This window comes from Hyaena hyaena, unplaced genomic scaffold (assembly GCF_003009895.1).
Source record: "Hyaena hyaena isolate Hyena2069 unplaced genomic scaffold, ASM300989v1 scaffold_202, whole genome shotgun sequence".
NCBI classification, from domain to species: Eukaryota; Metazoa; Chordata; class Mammalia; order Carnivora; family Hyaenidae; genus Hyaena; species Hyaena hyaena.
In genome coordinates this window covers 878,265-892,110 of record NW_024080832.1, presented here as the reverse complement: position 1 = coordinate 892,110, position 13,846 = coordinate 878,265, and the positions used below count along the sequence as shown (strand labels likewise).

The following is a 13,846-nucleotide window of genomic DNA, read 5'->3' as shown; positions in this document are numbered from 1 at the left end:
GGCCCTATACAGTAAAGATCATCAGTAGAGGCTAAAACTCCTAGCTGAAAGACTGTTGAGAGGCAGGCTATTCATACAGTGTGGAAGCACTACTCAACAGATTGCTAACCAATTCTGCTGCCTGGGCAGAAATGCACTTCTACAAGGGAGAAATCTGTCAGTAATGAGCTGATGGAACATTTTATCACTAATGGCAAGGCAACCTGACATGCGCCTCCTGACGTTAAATATTAGGAAACACACAGCATCACCTATCAAAATGTGCAGCAACCTATCAAAAAATGTCGGTCCTACATCGAATCAAGCCTCTAGTCCTGTGCTGTTCAATACAGTGGCCATTATTTACATACAGCCATGCAGTTAAGCAGCACTTGAAATGCAGATAGTGTGACTAAAGAAATGCATTTAAAGTTTTGATTTTAATTAATTTAAACAGCCATATATGGCTAGTGGCTGCAATACTGGACTGTACATATACAGAACTTCAGAATGTTCTACTGGACAGCACCACTCTAAACGAAGTTGCTAGAAACAGGGCAGGTAAGGAAGCAAGTTAAAGGACACCAAGAAAAAATAATCAAACAAAACCCAGAACGTGAGACCTTCTATTAGACAACTACCTTGGGCTCTTTTTAAAAAAGTCAGTATCATGGAGCATGGAGCAATGGAAAAGCTGGAATTATGATTCTACGACAGAATAGCCTTAAAAAAAACATACAATCAATTGTAACACGTGAACCTAGATTAGGTCCTGGTGAGGAACAGATCCAGCAGACGTTTCATGACAACCAGGGACACATGAATATGGAGTATTAAATGATAGTATGGGGAGCGCCTGGGTGGCTCAGTTGGTTACGTGTCTGACTTCGGCTCAGGTCATGATTTCATGGTTCATGAGTTCAAGCCCCACGTTGGGCTCAGTGCTGAGAGCGTGGAGCCTGGAGCCTGCTTCAGATTCTGGGTCTCCCTTTTTCTCTGCCCCTCCCCAGTTTGTGCTCTCTCAAAAATAAATAAGCATTGAAAAAAAAGTTTAATGGAATTATGGAATTATGAATTTTCTTAAGTGTGACAAAGGGATGTGGTGATGTAGTGAAGTGGCTTTATTCTAAAAAGACGCATGTTAAAGAATGGAATTTAGAGGTGACCTGGCATGATATGTATAACTTCTTTACAAATGGCAGAGCCAAGAAAGTACATATAGAGATAAAGCAAATATGCAAAAAGCTAACATACTACATCCAGAAGAAGGTATACAGTGTTTGTTTTACTATTTAAATTTTTTCTTGTATATGTGAAAAATTTTATGATTAAAATGTTGGGGAAAATATAGTCAGCCATGGAATTATGTTAATATACTGTCTTCTCTGTGCCTTCTGGATTTTCATTCTGCTAGGAACATACATACACACACACACACACACCACGTGCGAGTGGGGAAGGGGCAGAAGGAGAGAGTGAGAATCTTAAGCAGGCTCCACGCTCAGTGTGGAGCTTGACTCAGGGCTCGATCCTACAACCCTGGGATCATGACCTGAACCGTTAACAATTGACTACGCCACTCTGGCACCCCTGTGAATTATTTCTATAATCACAAGAATGGTGAGCTATTCTAAGTTACTAGCTTAATCAACTGATCAAACTGGCCACGTGAACCACTTCACGAAGTGCTACAAGTGCACGAAAAGCCCTCAGATTAAGAGCACTGTTCAGATTATACTGTTTCTATTTTTAAGTTTTAAAAATTTTACAAACTACCCTAATGGAAATTCCAGCCAAAAGCGCATGTATATTTATATTAAAAGGCTCGCTGGCACAAACGTGTAGGAACACTTGGAGGACTGCTTGTCATAAAGCTGTAAGCATCCAGTATTTTTGCAAAAGCCAAAATGATGGTCACGAACAACTGTCCATCATTTTAAACTGGACTCTACAAGTACCCATGGAAGGCACCCAGGAGAAGCCTTTTCCCATTTGGGAACGGTGGAGAGATGCCCTCCCACGAAAGGAGAGAGCGGCCTCCTTGCTCTGGGGCCAGAGTGGAATTACACTCCGGGCCACGTGAGCCCCGAGCAGAAGGCGAGCACGAGGATTAGCACAGCGCGCCCGGCCCAGCCCCCCGCTGCGGCGGCGGCTGTGCCAAGGTCTCCTTTCATCCCTGAACTGTAACTGAGAGGAAGGGCCCTTTCCAAGTTCTCGGCTGCCAAAAACAGGAGATTGGATGCGGATTTACCTATGGGCCTCTGCCAGCGACCCGCGGGATTCACTCTGTCCTCTCACATGAACTGGCCTCACGCAGGCCTGCGTGCCAAGGCAGGGCTTTCTCTGTTCGTTTTCTACGTTCAAAATTAGCTGCTCTAAGGAAAAGCTCTTCCTTTGCTGTACTTTTGTTTACATGCTTTCTTAGGAGGTCAGAGTAAAGATGCTTCCACACATGAAAATGTGTGTCCCCGTTAGGTAAACAAAGGCTTTCCTGAAATTGTTTTTTTTTAAATCACCGAACCACATTTCCTATTAAATTCCTTAAAAGGAATTAACTGCCGGGGTGCCTGGTGGCTCAGTTGGTTAAGCACCCGACTTCGGCTCAGGTCACGATCTCACGGTTCGTGGGTTCGAGCCCCGTGTCAGGCTCTGTGCTGAGAGCCAGCTCAGGGCCTGGAGCCTGTTTCGGATTCTGTATCTCCCTCTCTCTCTGACCCGCCCCTGTTCATGCTCTCTCTCTCAGAAATAAATAAAACATTAAAAAACTTTTTTAAATAAATACATAAATAAAAGGAATTAACTACCAAAATAAGATGTTTCAAGAGACACGATGATTCTTCCATTTTATAAGGCTGTGACCAAAGGAGCTAAAAATATCCTTTCCAAGTAAAAATAAAAACTTGGTAGTACTTACAAAAACACAATCTGTCTTAAAGAAAGTGGGATCCATCATACTGTTGAACTTCATAGTCTCCTCCCTGAGATCTGGATATAGCTGGCATATAATAAGCACTTTGTCTATCTGCTGCCCAACTTTTTATTTTGAAACAGTTCAAATATATAGAAAAATTCTTTGCCTATTTTTGTACCTATTTTTAAGGTAAATCTGTAGGTGCATGTAGCCATACATGTACCTTGCTATTAATAACTCATATTCATGTAATTTTAAATTCCTTAAACATTAAATCATGGAAATCGGGTCACGGTATCTAAATAAAACCTGCTTTTCAACAAAGAAATTAGGTTGATTTATGGTCTCTCTTGATTTACAGTAATTTACAGCTGTACGTATGTTCTCATATTAATGTTTCTATTAAACAGTGAAAAATACTGCTAAGGTTAAAGGCCTTTATTTGCTTTCATCTACCACTTAGGAGACTAAAAATTGAAAGTCTTTTTCTGAGAGGATGGAGCCTGTCACTTCACATTTGAAAGTAATGTAAAAATCTGAAATACAGCTTGCTCACCTCACTAGGAACACATCTTTTGGTTGATTTTCAATTATGGACCTTAAAAAAAATTTTTTTTTAATGTTTGCTTCTTTTTGAGAGACAGAGACAGAGCATGAGCATGAGCAGGAGAGGAGTAGAGAGAGAGGGAGACATTATCTGAAACAGGCTCCAGGCTCCGAACTATCAGCACAGACCCGACATGGGGCTCAAACCCCCGAACCGTGAGATCATGACCTGAGCCGAAGTTGGACGCTTAATCAACTGAGCCACCCAGGCGCCTCAATTATGGGCCTTTTAGTATTACTATGGCTGTTGTCTTAATCCATAGGCATAGGCATGTATTATTTTGATTAACATTTTGCTATTTGTGCTGCTGAAGTGAGCACCTGATTAACATTTTGGAAACAATTTTTAAAAATTAGTTTCCTATATTGAAAGACCAGGGGCTCTCCCATGAGAATCTAGCTTTCAAGCTTTTCTTGAAACGTCAGAACCACACTGGGTCTCGACTGCCACATGGCAGCTAATGGCTAGGCCTGGCAGGCACGCCCTCCTGACCAGGGCGGGCTCTCCCCACCTTGTTAGAGCTACATCCACCGTCAATTGTTTGTCTACGTTGTCTACCCTCCATGTTGACCCCTTAGGGGCCCTGGTTTATAATATTACTTCCCCACCTTTTACCTATCATGTTAAACTGATTAAAAATATTCTTATGGTATGATGTTATATATATTGTGATTAAAGTTTGGGATTTAAAGAGAACCATGCTATTTCTCTAATAAATTCTGAGATACCCTATCCCCACCTTTCATTCACAACTGTTCAGGATGGGGCCAAAAAATAAAGGTGAAAATTCAACACAGTCACACAGAGCCTTCACGTTTTTCTCCACTCCAGAGTCCAACACTTACGACCTTTAGAAAAAAAAAAAAGCTTGACAAAATAGTATCTTAAACTATTCCCAAGTAGTTATAGGCTTTTTAAAAATTGTTTCCAAAACGTTAACAAGAGACATGAAATTATGCCTTCCCTGCTAGAGACGGTTCTGAGATCCCACATGGAGCTCCCCGGCTGCTATGACACACATATTAGAGAGTGCCGCCATAGTCTGCAGGCACAGGGAACACACAGTACAAGAAGTGCGTAAGAGGATATAGATTTTTCCCCATTTTAGAGAGAGAGAGAGAGCATGTGGGCAGGGGAGAAGGGTAGACGAAGAGAGAGAATCTTTTTTTAAGTGTTTAGTTATTTTGAGAGAGAGAGAGAGAGCAGGGGAGGGCAGAGAGAGGGAGACAAAGGATCCCAAGCAGGCTTCTCGCTGTCAGCACAGAGCCAGAGACAGGGCTTGAACTCCCAAGTCGTGAGATCATGACCTGAGCGGAAACCAAGAGTCGGACACTCAAATGAACCACCTAGGTGCCCCAAGAAAGAGAGAATCTTAAGCAGGCTCCACACTCAGCACGGAGCCCTATGGGAGGCTCAGTCTCACATCGGTGAGATCATGACCTGAGCCAAAATCAAGAGTCAAATGCTTAACCGACTGAATTACTCAGGCACCCCGAGATGATACAGATTTTTTCTTTCTTTTTTTTTTTTTCTTAAATGTTTTCTTGATTTTTGAGAGAGAGAGAGAGAGAGAGCGTGAGTGAAGAGGGGCAGAGAGAGAGGGAGATGGAGGATCTGAAGCAGGCTCTGCACTAACAGCACAGAGCCCGATACAGGGCTCAAACTCACAAACTGTGAGATCATAACCTGAGCCTAAGTCAGACGCTCAACCTACTGAGCCACCCAGTCACCCCAATATAGATTTTTGAAATAAAGTTCACACAGCATTTCCCATGCTCTTATCTGAAAATACAAAAGAGGTCAAGAAAGGATACAAGAGATCTGGACGGGACGGTGCAAGCTCACCAAGGCTAGAGGTACCTACAAAGCACCTGGGCACTCCTGAGGCACCATGATCCTTGACACTACGTAATGGCACCCAGCTGCTCAAAAAAGCTCTCCTCGATGAAGGTGAATTAAGCCAAACACGTGGTGAAATTTTTACTTTCTGTACAGTGTATTAAAAACTTGTGAAAGGTGGGGCGCCTGGGTGGCTTAGTCGGTTAAGCGTCCGACTTTCGCTTAGGTCATGATCTCGCGGTTCGTGGGTTCAAGCCCCGCGTCGGGCTCTGTGCTGACTGCCAGCTCGGAGCCTGGAGCCTGTTTCAGAGTCTGTGACTCCCTCTCTCTCTGACCCTCCCCTGCTCACGCTGTCTCTCTCTCCTAGAAATAAAAAAAAGCAAAAACAAAAACAAAAAAAAACCTTGCGAAAGGACGGCAAGAGATGCAGGGAAGTAGAAGACAACATCATGAACTAATCTAAAGGAATTTCCAAGATGGTGGGTCCATGTGGCAAGGCAGCAGGTGGGAAGAGCCGGAGGAGTGGCAGGAAAGTGTGCTATTAGGCCTCAAGTGGGGAAGTGAGGGAACAAGCTACATTTTTTTTTAAAGCTATAGAGGATACAGGCCATGTCCAGATGCGAAGCCGCAGATAAAAGGGCCTGGCATCTGGCCACGTATTTCCAAGTGTCACCACTGACTACGCTTCCCTAAAGGCAGAAGGCACCCATCTTTGTCATCCTGGAAAAGGACGCAGCTGCAAGTGTGCACGTACACATACTTTTCTCCCGATTCTGTTTTCTGATGTTCTTTGCCTCTGTGATAAGGCTCTTGGCGCACCTGAGGTGAGAATGGGGAATGTAACAGACGAACAGAAGACAGCACGGTTTCAGATCCAGTTTCTCTCCGTCTTTCCTGTCGGCCAAAAGGTTTACCTTTCCTTTTGAATTAGCAATAGCTAATTCAATAGCTCTGAAAACTACACAAAGAGGTGCTTTTCTTTTTTATTACAGAGGGTGTCACGTGGCCGGCTCCCACGAGCCTCTGTGGCCCTGGGCTAGACACGTCCTGTTGCCTGGGCCCCCTTCTAGCCCTGGGAGAAAGCCTCAGCCTGCTCGCCCTCGGACAGGTCACTGTAATAGGATTCTGACTATATGCAGCTAAAAAACGGAGGCCAGTTTCCAAAAGGGAATAGTTTAGCCCTCTAAATGTGACTGCTAAGGTCTCAAGTGCTACAGATTTATCGGTTTCTGAAATTCAGCCAACGTGCTGAAATCTTTAAACTGGGTTAAACAAAGCTTCCGAAGAGGTTGAGGTTACTGGTACCTTGGCCTGATGACGCCATGACAGACTTAATAATTTCACTCCATTCATGTTTATCTAGGAAATTCTCCTGGTAATAAAATAAATATACGTTCTGTGGAAAAACTTGATAACTCATGAGCTAACCCAGACAACTGCTGTGAAATTCTGGTAGGCAGTCTCAAGGAGCATGGTATCAGAGGAGCGTGGGTGCGAAGACCAGACGCTCTGGATTCAAGTCTTACCCTGAACACACTTAGCTGGGCACAATTTGTTTGGACTTAATCTCACCGAAACTGTTTTTCCTCACCTGTAAAGCGAAGACAGTAACGGCTCCTGTCTCAGAGAGTCTGGAGAGGATTAAATGAGGCAACACAGTGAATGTGCGAGCAGCGTTGCTCATTTTCTCTACACAAATAGACACACACATTTCTCTTCCACTGAACGGTTTTACATAGCAAATACTGTTTTAGAGTCTGTGCTGACCACTTAGGAATGTGTGTTACAGACACCTTCCTGTGATGGTAAATACTTCTCTCTTACGTACACAGGGTCCTCCTGGAAAAGCTGCCGCAGGTGGCCTGAAGCACAGGCCGCCATGTTTTACAGCACATGATCTGGACGCCCGGGGCACAGCGACAGATAACAAATCGGCAACTGATGCCACGTTGAGGCTAACACCTTCAAAACGGCCAGAAGCTGAAGAGGTCACCTGGTAGCTGTGCCCACAGGTCCCCTCCGCTGGGAAGGCTGAACGTGAGCTACAGGTAAGACGGGTAAGTGACGCACACAGGAGGGACAACACAGAAGGTGGTAAGCAGGAGCCAGGCCGCTGAGAAGGGATTAGAGAGGCATCAGCCCCGCAGAAGACGGGGGCCAGGCCACAGGGCAGTGACCGGGCTCCTTGAGCTATCCCGCATTCCCACTGTCATTCCACCCACCCTGAGCGACACCTGCCTGTGCACTGTGACCCAAGTTTTCAGTTCTGCAAGGCCTGTTAGGCACAGTTCTGAGACACCCGCAGGCATGTTTACCTCTGGCAACCCAAAAAGGGCCTATCTTGTATTTATGTGGCGACTCTAGTAGCCATGTCAATAACTGAAACATTTACGTTGTGAAGCACTCACTGTGTGTTAAGAAGCACTGTGGATTGAATGGTGAGTAAACCACAACAGCACATGACTACACGGAATGTAAAGCCCAGCACAGGACACATTAAGCAGGCAGAAGCGAGAAAGCTGATAAACACAATGCTAGGAAGTACGGACTGCAGTGGAAACACACAGGAAAGAGACTGAGTCTGTAGGGAAGAATCACAAACACTCGATTGGGGAAGTAGTCTTCAGGCTGAAGGACACAGTTAGCCACGCGTGCCAGATACTGCAAAGGGCTCACTCAATACCCCATTCCCAACCGATGTGGACTCTACCACACCAGGCTTTTGAAGTTACAAAATTTTTTAAAAAGTTTATTTATTTATTTTGTGAGTGAGTGAGCGAGCGAGTGAGAGAGAGACAGAATGCATGAGCAGGGGAGGGGCAGAGAGAGAGGGAAAGAGAGAGAATCTCAAACAGACTCCTCCACACCACTGGCACAGAGCCCAGCATGGGGCTGGAACCCATGAACTGCGAGATCATGCCTAAGCCAAAACAAAGAGTCAGATGCTTAACCAACTGAGCAAGCCAGGCGCCCCAAAGTTATAGTCTTGACAGAACAGTGGACTGGATCAGCATTTCTTACTAGGCCACCAAAGAGTCGTGGCCTCACTAACAGGAAGGGTCTGGTTTCTCTGGTGGGTATGCATCTCTCTTTTTCTTTTTTAATTCTGTTTTAATGTTTTATTTTTGAGAAAGAGAGAGAGACAGCGTGAGCAGAGGAAGGTCAGAGAGAGGAGACACAGAATCCGAAGCAGCCTCCAGGCTCTGAGCTAGCTGTCAGCATAGAGCCTTACATGGGGCTCGAACCCACAAACTGTGAGATCATGACCTGAGCCGAAGTCAGATGCTTAACCAACTGAACCACCCAGGTCCCCCACCCCCCCGGCTTTTTACATGTTTTACTTATCCTTTTCTTTTTCTTAATGTTTATTTATTTTTGAGAGAGAGCAAGTGAGCACAAGCAGGGGAGGGGCAGAGAGAGAGAATCCCAAGCAGGCTCCATAGGAGGGCTTGATCTCATGGATTGAGATCATGACCTGAGCAGAAATCAATAGCTGGACATTTAACCAACTGAGCCACCCTGCCCTGGTGCAGTGCTGGAAATATTTAGAATGAAATATAGAAAGGTTTAAGAGTGGGGCACCTAGGTGGCTCTGTCAATTAATCCTCTGACTTTGGTTCAAGTCATGATCTCCCAGTTTGTGGGTCTGAGTCCCGCATCAGGCTCTGTGCTGACAGCTCAGACCCTGGAGCCTGCTTCAGGTTCTGTGTCTCTCTCTCTGCCCCTCCCCTGCTTGTGCTGTGTCTCTTTCTCTCTCTCTCAAAAATAAACATAAAAAATTTTTTTGATTAAAATAAAAAGGAAGAAATATTTCAGAGAATCAAAACCGTAATATATTTCTATGTTAAGAAGATGACCAGGGGTTCTTGATTTCAGTTCAGGAGATGATCTGGTTCATGAGATCAAGCCTGCATTGGACTCCACGATTAGAGGGCAGAGCCTGCTTGGGATTGTCTCTCTGTCAAAATAAATAAATAATTTTTTTAAAAAAGGAGACTAGACATATTTTATGATTTTGTAATGTGTAAAAGAATTTGGCCTAAGGCGCCTGGCTGGCTCAGCCACAAAGCATGCAACTCTTGATCCTGCAGTCATGAGTTTGAGCCCCGTGTTGGGCATAGAGATTACTTTAAAAAAAAAAAAAAAAAAAAAAAAATAACATGTTTGGTTGTCTTTCTGGCATGCCTGTGCTATTATTAGTGTTTCTATTGTACCTTGCTTTAAAAAAGTGTTGGACTCAATCTACACCAGTGTATTTAGCCTAAGGCGCCTGGCTGGCTCAGCCACAAAGCATGCAACTCTTGTTTGTGTCGTTTTCTCTCTGTGCCCCGTGTTGGGCATAGAGATTACTTTAAAAAAAAAAAAAAAAAAAAAAAAAGAACTTGGCCTGTTAGATTGTAACCACAGTTTTGAAAGTATAATTGAATACTTTCTTTCTGACTTGTGTTTTTAAGTTGAAAATCTTAATAGGTTTACATATATTATGGGAATATTTAAAGAATTTAAAACTCACTTCATTTGTAAGTTTAATATAGGAGATTCACAGGACTTCAGTTGAAGAGCTTCATCAGAGTTTTATTTTTTTAAGTCAAATAACTGAAGTTGTTTAGAAAGCAATAAAATATATTTAACTGTATAAATCCAATTTGAAACATCTGAAGATCCTTGATTAACTGGCCTAAATATTATCTAAAAGGAACTAGTAAAATCTCCCATGTTTATACAGAGAACAGTCAGAGCTGTAAGCATTATGGTAAAAAAAAAAACACAAAGTTTTTGAATGTGTATTTTTACAAAAGTCATAACATTTTGAAACCTAAATAAACTCCCTGAATAGTGATTTCTGCTTACAAAAGCTACCTTTCAAGGGCAATTAAAAAAAAAAATCTATCTACCTCCTCTCTGACCCCAAGTCTTGTACTAGGTTGATGAATGTAGGACTGGAAAAGCCATACCCTCTATTTTATTTTGATAGAAGCCACTGAAATGTTGGTTTCACTAATGTTTAATATTTGTGCAAATGTGATTTATTTGGTGTCATATTTGAAAGTTGCAGGCAGCTCACAGACATTCTCTCTCAGTAATGCTGAAATAAAGCACATGGTGGGGCAGGAGTCCCCTCTGACTGGAGGGGGAAGTCTGCTCAGAGTCAAGCAGGGTTTAATTTCAAGCTCAGGGGCCCGTCCGGACAGGTGGGCAGGGGGGGTTCCTGAACAGACGAGGGCACGACTCAATGTCAGTGCTGCGCCTCAGTGCTGCGCCACCTTCTCGAATCACAAGCAGTCTGCCTCTTCCTCCGCCGCAGCCTCCCTCTCACCAACTCAGGTGCGAGGGATGGCATTTTCCAGGAAACAAAGGTGAGGGGGATGCCCTACCCCACCTCCTGCCCCTCACTGCGTCTCTCCTGCAGTCATCTGTTCTCTCCATCTTCGCTGTACATGTATAATCAGGGATGACTCAACTGTAACTCTCAAAATCAAACGACAACAGTTAACAGCAACTAATACAAGCTCTCTGGAGACAGACGCCAAATCCAAATATCTCCACAAAGGTACGGCTGTTCGATTTCCCCCCACGACTCCTAAAACCAAGTAGCAAGTTTGGCAGAAAGTCACTGAACTTTTTCCTTTCTTTCTATTCTAGAACCCTCTCTTTATTTCAGGTCTTCCAAATACCTTTCTTAATCCGCAACTGCCACGTAGGCTCTTTCAAACGTCACTTTGCTTTACGTATCTTGGAACCTACAGGAGCCAGTTGATCTGAACTAAAAGCGTGCAGCTTAGGTCCACCAACTGGTCCTGCCACACTTACCTGAATGGCCAAGCCTCTGAGATCTTCTAGAAAGGACCAGGCACAGATATGCTGCCCTGCGGCCATAGGAGGGCAGAGTACAGAATCACATCTGCCCCTCCAGGCCGCTCTGTCCCAGTGCACTCCCCATTATCTCAAGACTGACAAGAAAGGGGGACACCGATTCTTAACTACTGTGAGCATGCCCTCCCCTCATCCTCTCTGACGATGTCTAATACTCCCTACGCTCAGAAAGTCTCCATCACGGGTACCTCTTCAAGACTTTCCCTGATCCATCCATTACTCCATGTGTCACAGATGCACGTATTCATAATTACTTCCCATTCATCTACCTGGTACTAGGCACAGGAAGGGAGGATTTCAACTACAAAACATACTCTTTGCTCCCAGAGATTATAGTGTAGTTACGGACACCAGGTATATGATAAAATGAGAGGGACACATGAAATCACATGAGCAGAGCACAGCGTGGTGTCCCCACAAGCTGCCATAGAGGAACGTTAGCTAGTTCCTTCCTCCTGGCTTCGAACTGCAATCCTCTTTCTTAATTTCCTCAAAGTAAGGGAACTAAAGGTCCAAGACTTTACTTCTTCCCACTACTTATTCTAGAGTATCCAGTAAGATATACTGGGTGTGGCCCAGGAATTCACTACATATATGCCGAACATCATGTGACTAAATAACCAAGAAGATGCTATTATCTCTCTAATGGTACTATTAATAACAGCTTCTGGCTAACAGAACTGCTGCCTTAGCCACCTTTCTAAGGCCAGGACCCAGGAAGCACAGGAGAACGAGGGCCACCGCCTCCTCATCTGAAGGTTAATGAGAATGAGCCATTTATAGCAATACTGCCTGTTCCTCTGATTTCTTAGGGCTGATGAGCTATTTGTTCTTGATCTTCTGCCACAGGTGACAGAGGCGATGTTGAAAGAGCTCCATGGGAAATCACAAACGACTGTCTGGAATAATTACAGACAGTCACTACTATGAGCCCTCTCCCTGCACAGAGTGCCTGCTAAACATGACCATGGCACAGCTAACATCAAGGAAGCACATGGTAGCTGTCAAATGTCTTCTTTCTGGGATCCAGAGGAGGTTTAGTCAGTGAATGGTGACGGAGGAAAGGACGACACAGACATGACAGATGCAGGATGACAAGGTACCGCTGTGCCCTTTCTTCTCAATGCTCACCTCCTCACAGACTTCACGGGCTGCCGCCACGCTCGGCTCCTCCTCGGGCTCCATGCCTCCCCCAGGGACAATCCATCGGTCTGGATGGCGACTACTGCTCACAAGTAGCACCTGAAAGTCACAGAAGTCACACGGGCAGTTAAAAACAAAAAAGACACATTTATACAAACTCAGACTCTTAACCACCACAGAAGTCTAAGATCTACCTTTTGTCACTTCTTGTAAGGGAGCTTTCATTTCTATTGGAAAAAGTAGACCATCTGCCTTGTAAAAGCAGAAGGGCACCTGAACCAGTGGCCATACCTCCAACTGCCCCCCAGGCTCTCAGTCACCGGTCCTATCTATCCCCTTCTTTGCTCCTTTCTCTAATGCCCCCCCCTCTTTTTTTTAATGTTTTATTTATTTCTGAGAGAGAGAGAGAGAGGGAGAGAGAGAGAGACACACACACAGCGTGAGCAGTGGAAGGTAGGAGAGAGATGGAGACACAGAATCCAAAGCAGGCTCCAGGCTCTGAGCTGTCAGCACAGAGCCCGACGCGGGGCTCGAGCCCACGAACCGTGAGATCATGACCTGAGCCGAAATTGGACGCTCAACCGACTAAGCCACCCAGGCGCCGCTCTAATGCCCTTTGAACACGGAGCTGATGAGGACGGGGGGTGGTGGAAAGTCACGGATGAGCCTGTGAACGCTGTGAAGGGCTGGCCAGAAGCGAAGACGACCTCGGCCCCGCTTGGCACCACAGTCCCAACACTTTCCCTCCCGGTCCTCACTCTTTTGTGTCCCAGCTCCTGGCCCATCACCACTCCAAGCCCTAAGTGTGTCCGGAGACCCCAACTCCCTCAGCTACATGTCAGGTTGAAAAACCTCATCACGCTTTCAGCTGGGAGAAAACTGGAATACTTTTTACTACAAAATTTTAAGAAATGAGAAAACAAACCAAACACACACACAAAATGCGGATAGAGACTACAGTATTATTAATTCAAAATTAACCACATTCGAATCATGGCTGAAATAAAATCTAGGATTTCCCCTGTTCCTTTTCCTTCCCCTTCTCTAGGACAGGAGCTTAACAGTCAGCTGGACTCCTCCTTTGGAAGTAGAAGTGGGTTGGCGTTACTTCTAAAAGGAAAGGAATCCTCTACTGCTCCCCAAATCATCACTTTCTGATGCTGTCTTTTGAGCTTCCAGCCCTAGTCCCAACATACTTCCCCCATGAACTTCACTTCCACTCTGCAGTCAGTCTTGTTGCCTGAAAGGAAAAGCGGCATCCTCTGTAGCCCGGACAGATTCCACCACTGACTTCCGGCGACCTACCTTCTAGGCTTCTCCCCTTTCTCCCTTGATGTGTCTGCAACTATCTGGGCCCTTGGAAATGCCACCTTTCTCTTCATCCTTAATCCCTTTTCTGCATGTCATGACAGAGCCCCTGGTGCTCCTCTGTAAAATCTGTGATGTGCTGACTCAGAGAGGGCCCGGAGTTAAGGAGGAAATCCATAAATCCA

General features: G+C 44.9%; 1 protein-coding gene and 1 long non-coding RNA gene across 2 annotated transcripts in view; one reads left to right on the top strand and one right to left on the bottom strand.

The window, feature by feature from the left end:
- The window catches only part of LOC120238187, a 14,465-nt gene extending 6,422 nt beyond the window's left edge, over positions 1–8,043 (top strand). Inside the window, exon 3 of the long non-coding RNA XR_005530154.1 lies at positions 7,169–8,043. This is a non-coding gene — a long non-coding RNA (uncharacterized LOC120238187). The remainder of the gene's footprint in view (positions 1–7,168) is intronic.
- Positions 1–13,846, bottom strand: part of LOC120238184 (diphosphoinositol polyphosphate phosphohydrolase 1) — a 114,157-nt gene that overhangs the window by 42,839 nt on the left and 57,472 nt on the right. The window contains exon 2 of the mRNA XM_039241809.1: positions 12,342–12,452. Within this exon, the coding sequence (XP_039097740.1) occupies positions 12,342–12,452 (111 nt within the window). The remainder of the gene's footprint in view (positions 1–12,341; positions 12,453–13,846) is intronic.